Raw genomic sequence first — 15,425 nt, forward strand, 5'->3', positions numbered from 1 at the left:
CTTGAGTGTCGCAGCAGCGAGTCCTGCATCTCAAGTGTCCCAGCAGCAAGTCCAACATCTTGAGTGTCACAGCAGCGAGTTCAACATCTAGAGTGTCACAGCAGAGAGTCCAGGCTCTCGAGTATCCCAGCAGCAAGTCCAGCATCTCAAGTGTCCCAGCACCAAGTCCAGCATCTCGAGTGTCATAGCAGCTAGTCCAGCATCTCGAGTTATGAAAATCTCCAACCGGCACGGAATTAAATGAAGTATACCAAGCGTGCAGCCCCTTCATATTGGGAACCTAGAAATTCTGGAAAAATTTGTATGACTTCAGAAAGTAACTACAGGCTTCTCCTATTATCACTATCATTAGTATTTTTATTATGGTGCCAGTACAAGTGTCAATTTGTGCTGTAGGGGTTGTCCTCAGTCAATTCCTAAAAACTTTATTGATAGCAGCCATGAGTGTCAGTGCGGACATTTCTGTGAGTATCATACTTACAGTGCCTTGCGAAAGTATTCGGCTCCCTGGAACTTTTCAACCTTTTCCCACATATCATGCTTCAAACATAAAGATACCTAATGTAAATTTTTGGTGCGGAATCAACAACAAGTGGAACACAATTGTGAAGTTGAACAAAATGTATTGGTTATTTAAAATTTTTGTGGAAATTCAAAAACTGAAAAGTGGGGCGTGCAATATTATTCGGCTCCTTTACTTTCAGTGCAGCAAACTCAGTCCAGAAGTTCATTGTGGATCTCTAAATGATCCAATGTTGTCCTAAATGCCTAGTGATGATAAATATTATCCACCTCTGTGTATTCAAGTCTCCGTATAAATGCACCTGCTCTGTGATAGTCTCACGGTTCTGTTTGAGGCACAGAGAGCATCATGAAGACCAATGTACACATGCTTGATGACTCTCAGCCAATTGCTGGGAGTCATCCTGTGTAAAAGGGAGTTTCCAAGTAACGAGTTTAATCATTAGGCATTGTGGTGTTCTACCAAGGCAGTTGTGAGGTCCCCTGGTACAGGTTTGGCCAGTGTCCTGAACATTGTCCCCCAGTCCGTGTGTGTCAAACCCAGATCAAGTATCCTAGACCGAATCAAGCCCTATTCCATGCCAGTGAACCTGAGCCCTGGGGTCAGCAGCTGCAGTAGCGGCGCCAGCCTAGGAACGGTACCTGGCCGCTACCTGCAGCCCAGTCTGTCTCCACCACCAGGAGGTCCAGTGAACACCTAGGAGCTGCTTAGCTATGCCCCTTCCTAGGCAGGCCTGGCCCTTTGGACAGTAGGTCCACAAAAATCCACTTGTGCTACCGTTGGGCGTAACAGTCAGTATATACTGTAATATCATTGCACTGTTGTATAATTACCCCTTACAATGCCTTCAGATAGCATTATGAGCAGGGGTTTATGAACAGAACCTTAGAAGACCGCCTAGAGTAGGTGATTTGGTTTTTTCAGTGGCCATTATTTATTAAATTCATACCATAGATTCCTGGTTCTGGGCTCATCTTCAGCTCCAAGCGGATATTGAAGCAGGATATGCCATGCGCTGACACACAACTTCCTGATTCTGCTGTGATCGCCGGGGGCTTAATAGAAGCCCAGTAGCAAGAAGGGTAAGTACATACAGTATGTCTGGTCTGTGGTTTGTAGAAGTCTGCTTGAAAGAGGTCGGGGCTATTAATGTCTGCAGGATATGTCCTCCGCAGATTTTGTTTCTCTGGCACACAATTATTGAGATTCTTTGAAAATGGGTATTATAATTTCTTGAAATGTGCTCTTACAAAGCAATCTTTGTGTCTTGGATGGGTAATATACAGCACAAGTGTTGCTGTCACTTTAAACTTGTTCTCCATGTGAGTGCTGCCTGTTTTCCTAGGGGATCAGAGACTCCCAGTTGTCCTGAGAAAATTGAGTATAGAAAACAAACAATGGGGTGTGGGCACCAAAGATACAGTACCTGCACAGGGCACTGTTCAGGTAGAGGCAAGCCCTGAATGCAAGTTACTATCTAAAAATCCATTTCAGTGAGAAATATAAAATAATCTGTTATATTTGTAAATTAAAGGGATTATCCAGGACTAAATTATTTTTTGTTATAAGCTAAAAAATAACAGGTATGTAGTTGCTAACCAGATGGCAACTACCTGCCTGTTCTATCCGGCGCCGGCTCAGAGTGATCACTCACCGCTACCGCTGGCAATTCACGTCAATAGAGCAACTCTTCTTCATCTGGGCTGCTCTGTCGACAGGTTATGAATGTCGACATATTGTTAATTGACAACAAGCTTCCCGCAGTGAGTCAGTGGGGAGCCAGCTGTCAATTAGCATGACATCAGTAGTCACAACCCCATCAACAGAGCAGAGTGGAAAAGAAGCTGCCGCTCTGAAAACGTGATGTCAGCGGAAGTCACAGAATCGCCGGCATGAGTCTGTGAGCGTTCTGTGCCGGCAGAGTTATGAGCAGAACAGGCAGGTAGGTAGCAACTACCTGCCTCTTAGTTACTAGGCCCACAGTAGAAAAAATAATATAGTCCTAGATAACTCCTTTAATGTGGAACAGTATTCCCAGCAGAACGATAAGATACGCTGTGTAAAATATAAGTTGCAATAATTAATAATGGCCAGCAGATGGTGCTGCAATGCTTTGCGGAGGGTTGTTCTCCGCAGCTAATGATTGTGCTAAATGGGTTAGAATGATCCTGGTGTCACTCACACAATGCCACAATCCCAGACCTGAAGGCTATATCCCTTTACTGGAAGTAACAGTATAATGCCAGCATTTTGCTGAAATGAAATGGAAAGCTCTGAAATGCAGTGAAGAAGAAACAACGTTGTGCCACATCCTTGCACTGCGATTCCTCAGAACATCGCTTCTCCATTATTAGCAGATCCTCTGTTTGGGCTCTGAACACATTATTCCTTTCTCTGCCTGTGCAGCAATCAGGCGGCTGCCGATTACCCCTGATTGTGGCTGCAAGTAATGGGAGTTCACCTGTAATTTGCAGTTCACCTATTTCAGGACAATCACAGAATCCTACATGTCTCCAGAGCAGAGAGCGGCCTTAAATTATTGTGACAGTACAGGTACTGAGATTGTATGTGAAGTGCAAAAAATTCATGGGTGGACAGGGGGGGTTCCATGATCCAAAGCTGCTCAGATAAAAGTGTTCCCAAAGCCAATCATTTCACGTATTCATATTTACGGTGCAGTTCAGACCATGTCTCCGAAAATCGACCGATTGCTTAAATTATATTTATGTTACATTTATTTAGTCATTTTCCATGTCGCTACTTATATTCACCAAGAATCCTGTAATCTTTTCATACTATGCATCATAACAGACTGGCGCTTCCTGCGCTGCGCAGATCGCAATCCTCTCCCTGAGGCCGGGGTCACACTTGGGAGTTCAATGCGAGAAACTCGCGCAAGTCTCTTGCATCAAGTCCCGGCACTGCCGCCGGCACTCAGGACCGGAGTATGCGGCTGCATGTATTTCTATGTAGCTGAACACTCCAGTCCGAACTGTCGGCAGAAGTGCCGGGACTTGAGGCGAGAGACTTGCGCGAGTTTCTCGCATTGAACTCCCAAGTGTGACCCCGGCCTGAGTGTGACTTCTGCACAGATTGCAGACAGCATCTAGAACACTCTCCCATAGAAGTCAATCAGCAACTACAGAACGTTGTTTCCTATGGTCCATGCAGCTGCTGTAAAGCAAATATCTAAATGCTGTTAACGACATCAGGCAAGATGGCCGCCCCCATAATGATGTACAGAGAATAAAATAAAATAAAAAAATGGTCCCCTGCTCAAAATTACTTGAAAATTAAATGATCTCTAAAAGACCTAAAGTTAAAGATGGCACATTTCCTTTGTATTTTAGGCAAAAAAAATTATTTTGTCATTTTTTACATTGTAAAACTTACAAAATGGAAAATAGGCTGATGAAAAAGTTTGGGTACCTTTGGAGATTTGTGTGCTCAGATAATTTTGACCAAGGTTTCAGACCTTATTTAGCCTGTTAGGGTTATGATTTGTTCACGATCACTGTTAGAAAACGTCAGATGATGCAAATTTCCTAGTTTTATAAAAACCCAGCCTTCTCTAACCTTGTGTCAAAAAACAGCAGCCAAGAGCTTTTCTAAGCAGCTGCCTATCACTCTGAAAATGAAAGTGGTGGAGGCCCACAAAGCAGGAGAAGGCAATAAGAAGATAGCAAAGTGTTTTCAGGTTGCCCTTTCCTCAGTTTGAAATGTAATTAAGACATGGCAGTTAACAGGAACAGTGGAGATCAAGATAAGGTCTGGAAGACCAAGCAAAATGTCAGTGAGAGCTGCTGGTAGGATTGAAGAGAGGCAAATCAGAACCACCGCTTGACTGCAAGAGACCTTCAGAAAGAGTTAGCAGACTCTGAAGTTGTGATACATTGCTCTACTGTTTAGAGACACCTGCACAAATATGGCCTTCATGGAAGAGTCATCAGAAGAAAACCTCTCCTGCATCCTCACCATAACATTCATACATAATAGATTACCTCAAAAGGTGTAAGCTGAAGATTTTACATTATCCTCATAGTGCCCTGACCTGAAATTCATTGAAAATCTGTGGCTAGACATCAAAATAACAATGGATGCAAGACGACCCAGGAATCTCACAGAGCTGGAAGAATTTTCCATGGAAGAATGGATGAAAATCCCTCAAACAAGAAGTGAAAGACTCATGGCTGGCTACAAAAAGTGTTTATAAGTTGTAGCTATGATACTTGCAAAAGGGGGTACTACTAGGTACTAACCTTGCAGAGTGTTCAACCGTTTGCATTGACCCATTTTCCTTGTAATTTCTAAAATGTAAAAGACTAAAATATTTTTTTTTGCCTAAAATACAAAGGAAATGTGTCATATTTAAGTTCAGGCCTTTTAGAGATCATTTCATCTTCAACTTGCTTAACTGGTCACAATAACAGTAATTTTGACCAGAGGTGCCCAAACTTGTCACTGTACCAGTATCTGGTTTAAATGAATAATAAATAGGTGACATATTACCCTTAGGGCTGAACTTAGACTATTTTCTATGGTCAACTATGACAGTTTTTATATGTAGGGAACATTGTAGATAGATAGATAGATAGATAGATAGATAGATAGATAGATAGATAGATAGATAACAAATAGATAGCTACAGGGGTGCAACAAGCGTGGTTGCAGAGGTCGCGATTGGGCCCGTGTGAGTGAGAGGCCCACCGTCGCAAGCACAAACTTCAACTGGATGTGCATCCTTGGATAGATAGATTATAGATAGAAAAAGAAAAAAAAGCAGCTCTAGGAAACACAAAAAAAAGTTTGTAATAATGCAAGTGTTCCTGGCAATTACGAATCCTCCAATTAGCTCAAAAAAAGAAAGCAGCACTCCATTTAAAGAAACTGAAAAAAGTGATTAAATAACTCATTGTGGCTCAGCCCCATTTTTTTATACAGATGGATAGATGGTAGATGTAGCTCTGAATTGTATTGTGCTGCTGATGTTGGAATCCCTGCTGCGTATTTTCAATGTGTTTGGTAGTCAAACTTCTTCCTCAGGACTCGGAGAACCACACAGGATGATCAGCTGTGAAACGCGTTGAGAATAAGCCACATATATTTTAAACATGAAGAATCCTGGATTTCTTTATTCTCCAGCAGCGTAGCAATTCCAGCCTTTCCAGTCAATTGTTAGAAAGAAACTTTGGAACTTTGTAAGTGACAAACTGAGCTCTAACTATAATAAAGAAATAAACAGTAATTGTAAAATTCAGTCCATCTTGAAACACTTAAAAGGTAGGGTAGAATAAGATGTGCAAAAATTAGGAGGTGCAAAACTATCAAATTTATATCAGCCAAATTCTGACATAAATCATAGTAAATGTGGGGCGCCATGATTGACCATAACCCCTCTAATACCTGCCATGTTCCCATCCATTGCAGGGTCTAGAATCCCTGCCCCCTTTTCTAACCACTTTCTGATGTGCCAAGAGGGGTAAAAAGATGCATGGTATAGAACAACAAGAAAATGTATGCCATAAAATTGTTGCCAACCCCTAGTGCTTTCCCATTGTCTTCAATAATATCAATAATGAAAACAGGTTACCGGCAAAAAATTTACATCATATATTACCGAAAACAACAAACTGTTAGAGGTAATTTTGGCACATTTAGAGGAAAACCTTCCCAGGAGAGTGGAATCATTTGTAGCTGGAAATGAAGACTTTATAATGTGCATAGCTCTGGAAGGTATCAAAGGGTAACCTTACTACTTGTGGAGAGTGACATGTCAAGCCTGACATGCCAAGGTGAGGAGACTTTTAAGCCTTGCAATCTTCCTCTGGAAAATGTGCAAATTGTCTCTTCAGAGAGGAAGAGGACCAGAACTTTGGTGCCACCTATGGGGAGCAGCAATCCTAAAAGTCAATATCGACCCTCTAATGAACCTCGCCACATGACTTAGAATAAAAGCCAAAAGCAGCCACACCAGATCTCACACTATGCACTGACAAGGGGCAGCTCCCCGAAACACAGTGCCTGCAAATTGAGATTTTGGTGTTGGCTTTTATCCTAAGTCATGTGGCAAGACTCGTTAGTGGGTCGACATTGACTGTTAGGATTGCTGCTTCCTATAGATGGCACTAGAGTTCTGGTCCTCTTCCTCTCTGAAGAGACAATTTGCATAGCTATGGAAGGAAATGTTCATGGAGGTTATGTTTAGAGGTTCATATGGCTATGTTTGCTATCTAGAGGTGCTAGCCAATTCTAAACAGTAATAATATAATAATACTTTGTGTTTCCCTTTTGTCACAGAGTTACCGCGACAGAGCAGTACCAGAAGACCACGGCGTCTGACGGCTTCTGCTTCATCTCTGAGAAGAAGCACTTCTCCTGTGTATTAATGGTGCTTTGTTTTCTTCCAGCAGGACAGGGGTTAATAGGCCATGTGGAAATTCCTGCTTTCAGCTGTGCTCGGTTAGCCACTCCTCTCTCCTATAAAAGCTAGGCCTTCTGATCAGACCTTTGTCTGAGATAGCACTTGCTTGATAGACCTGGAGTAGTGAGGAACTGGTGTTTGGAGAGCTGGAGGAATTTATTGTGCGACAGTTTATGGTTTGTACGCTTGGAATATTCCTCATCCTTACCTGCCTTATTTACTCTCCCCGTCCTTCACACCCTGGTGGTTACCCCTGTTATTTGTGAGAGCATATTTTGTGTGAGTGGAGTTTTCTTTTTACCCTTGTCTTCGTTCCCCTGTTTGTCGGGTTGGTGTACTGTTGTAGACGGTAGCGCCTCTCTTCCCCGGGTGGGGAGGGGGACATACGCAGGGCGGCAGTCAGGAGACAGGGCAAGGGCAGAGGCCCCGGCATCCTCGCCATCTGAGGTATCCCAGGGAACAGGGCAAGTTAGGGCACCCCCTAGAGCTAGGGCCAGGAAAGGTGCCCCTGGTCCCAGTTTACTCGCCAGTCCAATCGTGACACCTTTCTTTAAATTACACCATAAGGCTAAGTTCCCACAATGAGTATTTGGTGAGTTTTTGATGCTGCAGATTTTAGTGCGTAATAAAAGCATCTTAATATAGTTCCAGCAAATTGGATGGGATTTCTAGAAATCTCGTGCCCACTGTGCTTTTTTTATGCTGCGTAAACTGGCCTGCGGTGTGATTTTTAAATTTGCAACATGTCAATTTCTCTTGTGATAAGTATGCGTTTTACTTGCAGATTTTGAGATACCAAAGTAGATGGAATGAGCCGCTCAGCTCAATGACTGGCTGCAGCGGTCACATGTGCTGCAGTCTTGATGTTAATTCTGCAGCATGTCAACATAGGATTGGGGCAGTGACAGAGAGGCAGCACTGGACCTGCGGATGGTGAGTAACTTAGATCTCTAGCACAAACCTATGACTATGGAAAAAATAAAATCCCTTCAGGATAAAAATAAAATCCCTTCAGTTTCTAATTTTGTTTTATATCATTTCCATTGTTGTGTTAATGAAGGCAGTAATATTCTCTAATTTCTAATTGACTCGGTTTTAAGTTCAGTCAATATATTCCTTTAACATTTCACAATGTCTGAACCGACGGCCCTGTCATTTGCAGCTAGATTATGAAACTTCAACAGAAATCAAATATATTCGCAAATAAAGATTTCTCTATCTAGCTAATGAAATCTCAATGATTTTCCTTGCGCGCAGTTTTCCCGATGTTTATTTAGTAAAACTATTGCTATTCCTGTCTACAAAATAGTGTAGATTAATGGAAATAGATGAACATTCATTTTTACATACATTTTAAAAAGTTAGAATACTCCTCAATGCAAACTGGAAAATGCATAAAACATGATAACAAATTAACCTCTTCCCTTGAAATCAGTTTTATTTTTTTGTGCATTAGTTTTGACTTCCTGTCTTCCGAGAGCTATAAGTTTATTTTTCTGTCGACGTAGTTACATGATGACTTGTTTTTACCTAGATGTTTTTAGGACCGTAATTTGATTTACCACATAATGTACTGAAAAATGTGATAAAAATGTATTTTGTGAGTTGGAACACAGGAAAAAAGAGCAATTCTGCCATTGTTGCTCAGAATGAATTTTTACAGCACGGAAAATAATTATATTGACCAGAGTCCCATAACTCAGCATTGAGTTGTGTGAGAGATGTTTTTTCACAAGAGAAATGGAAGTTTTTCTTTGCACCATTTTGGGGAGTATACTTTTTATTAAATTTTTCAGGGGAGGTAAGGAGATAAAAAATAGCAATTCTGGCATTGTTCTTCACTGTGTTCCTTATGTAGGATATTGAGATATTTTACAATTTTTGAATTTTTAAATACACACAATGTTTTTTTCTTTGTGTGTAAGATTTTTCTTTTAGTTATGGAATGGGGAAAGAGTAGTCAATTAATCTTGTTATTAATGACTAGATGGTGGCCCAATTCTAACGCATCGGGTATTCTAGTATATGTATAATAGTATATAGCACAGCCCACGCAGTATATAACACAGCCCACATAGTATATTGCACAGCCCACGTAGTATATTGCCCAGCCACGTAGTATGTTGCCCAGCCATGTAGTATATTGCACAGCCACATAGTATATTGCACAGCCCACGTAGTATATAGCACAGAGACGTAGTATATAACACAGGCCACGCAGTATATAACACAGCCACGGAGTATATAACACAGCCTATGCAGTATATAGCACAGCCCATGTAGTATATAACACAGCCACGTAGTATATAACACAGCCACGTAGTATATAGCACAGCCCACGTAGTATATAGCACAGAGACGTAGTATATAACACAAGCCATGCAGTATATAACACAGCCCACAGAGTATATAACACAGCCCATGCAGGATATATCACAGCCCATGTAGTATCTAACACAGCCCACATAGTATATAGCAATATGGGCACCATAACCCTGTTAAAAAATGAATTAAAATAAAAAATAGTTATATACTCACCTTCCAGCGGCCCCCGGATCCAGCCCAGGCGTTTAAAGATGCTCCTCACGACGCTCCGGTCTCAAGAATGCATTGCGGCAATAACACGTGATGATTCGGTCATCTCCGGTCATTGGCGCAATGCATTCTTGGGACCGGAGCATCGCGAGGAGAGGGAAAGGCCTCTGCTGGATCCGGGGGCCCACGGAAGGTGAGTACGGTATATAATGATTTTTTATTTTTTTTATTATTTTTAACTTTAGATCTTTTTACTATTGACGCTGCATAGGCAGGATCAATAGTAAAAAGTTGGTCACACAGGGTTATTAGCAGCGTTAACGGACTGCGTTACACCGCGTTATGCCACGGTGTAACGCAGTCCGTTTAACAGACTGCTAAACTGCTATGGGGACACTGACTGGAGGGCAGTAGGGAGGGGGCACTGGCTGAAGGGGAGTAGGGAAGGGCGAATTGGCGGCCGGACTGTGTTCGTCGCTGATTAACACGGGATTTCCGTGACAGGCAAACAGACGGAAGTGACCCTTAGACGATTATATAGATAGATACTTTTGTATTTCAGGACTTCATAGGAACCCAAGGATGGCAGATACAGGGCCTTCAGAGAGCAACCCATAGGGACACCATGACCATGCTTCATGGAGGAACCAATGAGGTTACAGAGGGTCCCAATCTGTCTCACCACTTAGATGTCGCAAATGGTCTGCAACATCCAAGTGGATAAAACTCATGTGATTGAATCTAACTCTGACAGCAGCATTTAGGGGCAAGAGTCAGCTGTATAACACAGATGATACCTACCTTGGACCAGGCTCAAGTATTGAGCTCGCTCCAAAACTGAACACCCAATATCTGGCAAACTCATCTGCCATAGTTGTACAGGATCTAGGTATATAAAAATATACTTTTTTACGAAATGCAACAAGTAGAAATAGAAAAATCGGACAGGAAATTCATGAGATTTCAGTTTTCTTGCAGCTGTTTTTAATTCTTTTTAGCAGGAGGCCATTATCTCAACCCAGTCATGACAAGTTTTATCAATTTTGTTCACTATTTTAGGAGAGTTTGCATTATTTCAAATTATAAATATGATACACATTTGCACTTTCTACCCTAATGTTAATACAGTACCTACACAGTATAACTATTTATTGTCCACATAACATTATATATTTTCACCATATATTTTACACACAATGCTACCATGCATCGCTTAAATAAAGCCACCAGTGTCTAAATAATACTGCCATACAATTCCTAACTAGTGAACAATCTAATTATAGTCTCTGGTGGTCCAGTTCACTAAAATTTGCTCCAGATTGCACCTTGAGCTTGATACCTTAGGGCAGCGTTCCACCAACTCTAGTCCTTGAGAGCCATTAACACATCATCATATCTTCAATATTTTCTTAGTATTGCACAGATGATGAAATTATCACCTGTGCAATACTTAGGCCTCATTTAGATGTCCAATTTTCGTGTGCGAATACTTTCAGTGTTTTTCACTGATAGCACTCGTACCTATGATATTCTATGGAGCCATTCATATGTCCCATTTTTTCCTCGGAAAAGATTGAAGGTATGTTTGATTTTGATCTGAGGATCAGAACAAAATTGGCAATGCACCTCTAAGATGGGGAAATAGAATACTTAGGCTGCCTTCACATTACTGCCACTGCCACTACTTGTAGCATAATCTGGCTGCAAAACATTTAAAAAATAGTAATATAAAATACTGATGAACAACAAATCATAGATGAGTGTGAATATGGTACTTACCTCTTCACAGGAGGAACCTGTTGATGACAAACTAATATGAGATTCGCTGCACTCAAAAACATCTTCATCTTGTACACTTGATTGAGTCATAAAAGAATTTTCAGCATTTCTTTGAAAATCCGCGTGCAGCTGGGAGCTATTCAGAAATTCTTCTTGGGAATGGCCAGAGGAAGCATCAGAAGCTTTAGTAGAGCCATCAGTACAGTTATATTGCTTAACTCGTGACAATGAAAATCTTGATTGAACAGATTCTTTTGGCTCACCGTTGAAATAACATGCTTTGACAAAATTTACAATATTCTCTACAGGTTGTTTAAGCTCAGTTGTTGGCTCAGAAAACCCTTCTTCTGCATTGGGTGAGATGTCTTGAACTGCTAGATTATCCTGGGTGTGAGTCTCCCACACACCTGAATCAGGAGACTGTGGAAGCTCGGAAGGAAAAGTCAAAGCATTTTCATTTTCAATGACAAGAGGCTCCTTGACAGAAGGAGACTGCAGCCTGGGAGTCCTTGGAGTCGACTGAGAAACTTGGTCATCTGATGCAGATGATCTGGAAGAGCCTCTCCATTTTCTTGCTGCTACTGCTACATTGCTAAAAAACTTAAAAACGCCACCAAAGTTTTTGGACTTGCTACCACTAGCTGTGTCAGATGTTTTAGTAATGTCAATGCTTTCCTCAAATTTTTGGTCTGTTAAAAGGGCAGGTGTATTATCAGGTGTGCACTCTATGCTTTGGAATGTGTTTCCTTGAAAATTATCAAGTCCTTTTGAATTATCTTTTGAGGCTAGTGAAATTCCTTTTAGATAACTCCACATGTAAGAGCTCCTACCTCTACGATGTTCTGGTGGGATTTTAAGCCCTCTCCTTTGGATTTCCCCTTCTGCGATAGTAGAGCTCTTAGTACTGACCAGTGGACGTCTACGGCTGCTACTCAAGCTCTCATTGTCTATATGCTCACAATTCCCATTTACTCCAACACCAATATCTCGTAACCACTTGCTTTCAGTAGATAAACATTCAGAAATGCTAATATTTAACTCAACATCTTCAAAAGAGGTGTCTAAATCATCAATGTAACCTGCGTAAGAATGTCTATACGGTCGCTGTCCATCAGCATATTTCCTCGTTCTGAATAAGGCGCTTGGAATGGAAAGTTCTATAGTTTCTTGTGGTTGACTCTGGACCTTAGCTTTGGTATTCCGAAGGACAGAACTTTTAGAAAATGTTGCAGATCTCAACCTTTTAAAAGATCTCACTTTGTCCATGAAAGATAGTTTAGGCTTGGGTTCACTGATTTCAGTGGTAAGTATCATAGACTGAGGTCTCTTTGCGTGTCCAGAGCTTGCCCTCCGCCTACTGACAAAATTCCATATGCGAGTCCCTTTTGCTTTCTTTTCATATCTGTGAGGTGAATCTTCTGTCTGAAGTTGAGTGGAAACATCACTCACTTCACAGGGATCAAGTTCACAAATTGCCATATTGTCTGTATTGTTCTCCTTGGGAAGAGCCTGAAAGCTATTGTTCATGTACCCATTAAGGATTACGTCAGAATGGTTCTTTAAATCGCCATTTATAACTTCCATGGCTTGGTCTCCAGCCCCTCACCACATCTCTTCTCCTCTCAGTGTACAGGCAGTACAAGAAAGCTGTGAAAGAAAAACAGAAGCATTAAACCAAAGTTTACTAGAACACGTGCATATATATTAAAATAAGTAAAATGTCAATATATAACTTGGAACCTTGATATTGAAAAAGGCTGAGTTGCAATACCACACACAACCTAAATACAAATATGGCACTGTATCACAAGCAATAGATTTATGACGTACTTTCCTCAGACAGAACCTGTAAGTAGGTCAAAAATACCAATAGATTGTTACTGTTTTTATTTTTTTCACGCTGCTCTCCTGTGTATTCTGTTCTTTGCTTTATTTATTTATTTTAATTCACTTTACAGTTTCAGAGCTAGGGGCCTTTTTATTTAGTGATAATTATTATGACCTTTACTAAGAGGGTGTGGCTCACATTAAACCTCGGAGGCGTGTCTTTAGGCTGAATGCAATTAAAAAATAATAATTGCATTTCATTTTTGTATCTTTTCTCACATTTGGAATTTTTTCTCCCATTTTTCACAACATAATATGGTAAAGTGATTGGCGTCATTCAATACTACAACTCATCTTATACAGATCAAGTCCCCATTTGTCTATGTTGATAGATAAAATAAAAAAGTTATGGCTCTTGGACAAATGGGATGAAATTCATAAGCACAAGAAAATGGAAAAAAATTCCTGGTCAAGAAGGGTTTAAATTTATTTGCAAATAGATCATAGAAATGCAAAAAATAATTTAACACAAGTGATGATCATTAGGACAGTGATTATGAAAAAAAAAGTGCCATAAAAGGTCACATGGATTAACAATTTGTGTGTCTTTCAATTGTCTTTCAATGACAAAAATTATATATTTTGGAGCTGCGATTTGACTGTAAAAAAAAAAAAAATCATACGTGACTTTACATTGAAGTGTGTGGGGACAAGTTCTTGTGTGACTTGTTATCAAATATCCAAAGGTGTTGAATGTTATGGTCATTTCATGGTAGTGTTAGGTTGAAGGTCACAATGCAACCCCGCTGACAATCATTAGATGTGATGTCGCGATGCAACACCATGATTGTCTCGTGTCATCATGTAGCTCGAGGCTAAATGTTCCTACCCCAAGCAGCATTAGGAGTATGTCACCACTGTATGTATGTGACACAATGAAGACATTCTAGATTTATTCATGCATCGTTTCTACTGTGTAATATTGTAACTGAACAGAAAAGCATGTGCTCAACACTGGTGACATGTCCTGACAAAATCCATCTTGTCATTATCCTACCAGCAGAACGAAGATAACTGAGACTGAAGAAAAGCTTTAATTATCAGACAACATAACTGCCGAGGTTTATGAAAGACACCCGTAGCCAATAAGTGTGGTGAGCAGGATTCATCCATCCCGTATGGGCGGTATCTGATGCAGTGTGATGGAGGAGCTCTATGCTACATCTCTAGACTTGTACAAGAATTTAAAACAAGATTAACAAGAATGCACAGGTCTTACAGCCATACGGGGAGGCCCGGCATAGGACGCTAAGCATCTGACATGACAAAAGGACTTCAAGACTGCAATTTCTGTCATTCTTCATAGTCGGCTATGCTAATAAGTGGATTTTAGTTAGCTTGTCTACATTTTTAGAAAAAGAAAAGTTTAAGTACAAGCAAACTTAATGGGGGCATTTCTAGTGTGCAAGTTTATTCATTGAAATCCAATATGAAATCCCTCTTTTTCCAGACATTTGCTGCTACAGGGCAGTTGGGAAACCATATAGACAAAATGGTTGGCATATCCTATCAAAATGTATTGGTTTAATTTCATTCATTTTTATGCAGATGTAAAAGATTGAGTCATGGCAAAAACCATCAGTCCAGAGTTACATAACAATATACTCAGCTATGAATACCTAACTAACCAAATGAGGATGAAACTAACCAAACCATGGACGGCAAGAAGAACAAACAAATCAATTTTGAACAAATCAAGCCAGACATGTCACTCGAAGCAAGGATCACCAAGCTACGACTTGCCTACTTTATATCCTAGAAAGAGAGAAATCACTGGAGAAGGACATCGTGGTCAGAACAAGAGGAAGAGAAAGACCAGCAACCAGATGGTTTTATACTATCAAGAAAATGGTGAAGACCCCGGTGGATCTATCTAAGCTTACACATGATCAATTTCCCTATAGAGCGTTCATCCATCAAGAGGCCATGGCTGAATATCAAGCTGAAGTTGTTAAATAATAAAAATAATAACGCAACTACAATAAAAAAGTAAGTAATATGCACAGACATGTATACATGCACACAAACAAACAAGCATGTCCCGCTTTACTGCATGCTAATCCGGACAGGCAACAGACAACTATACATGGGAGGGGTGAAAATTATAAAGTGGCCTGTTCTCCTTGAAGGTCTACTAATTTAGTATGGAATTTTACAAATATAAAAAAACACTACTACTTTACTTGGTCACAGTTTAAAAGAAGAACCAAGAATGTTTTAGGTTGACAATACATTCGCTCTACTGGATGCTTTGCTCTATGCCCTTGTGTCAGTGACAGG

The 15,425-nt window shown here is 40.6% G+C and overlaps 1 protein-coding gene across 1 annotated transcript in view; it reads right to left on the bottom strand.

The window, feature by feature from the left end:
- The window catches only part of ARHGEF9 (Cdc42 guanine nucleotide exchange factor 9), a 423,137-nt gene extending 410,295 nt beyond the window's left edge, over positions 1-12,842 (bottom strand). Inside the window, exon 1 of the mRNA XM_077285097.1 lies at positions 11,259-12,842. Within this exon, the coding sequence (XP_077141212.1) occupies positions 11,259-12,842 (1,584 nt within the window). The remainder of the gene's footprint in view (positions 1-11,258) is intronic.
- Between the last annotated feature and the right edge of the window lie 2,583 nt (positions 12,843-15,425).

Source organism: Ranitomeya variabilis, chromosome 2 (genome assembly GCF_051348905.1).
Source record: "Ranitomeya variabilis isolate aRanVar5 chromosome 2, aRanVar5.hap1, whole genome shotgun sequence".
NCBI lineage: Eukaryota > Metazoa > Chordata > Amphibia > Anura > Dendrobatidae > Ranitomeya > Ranitomeya variabilis.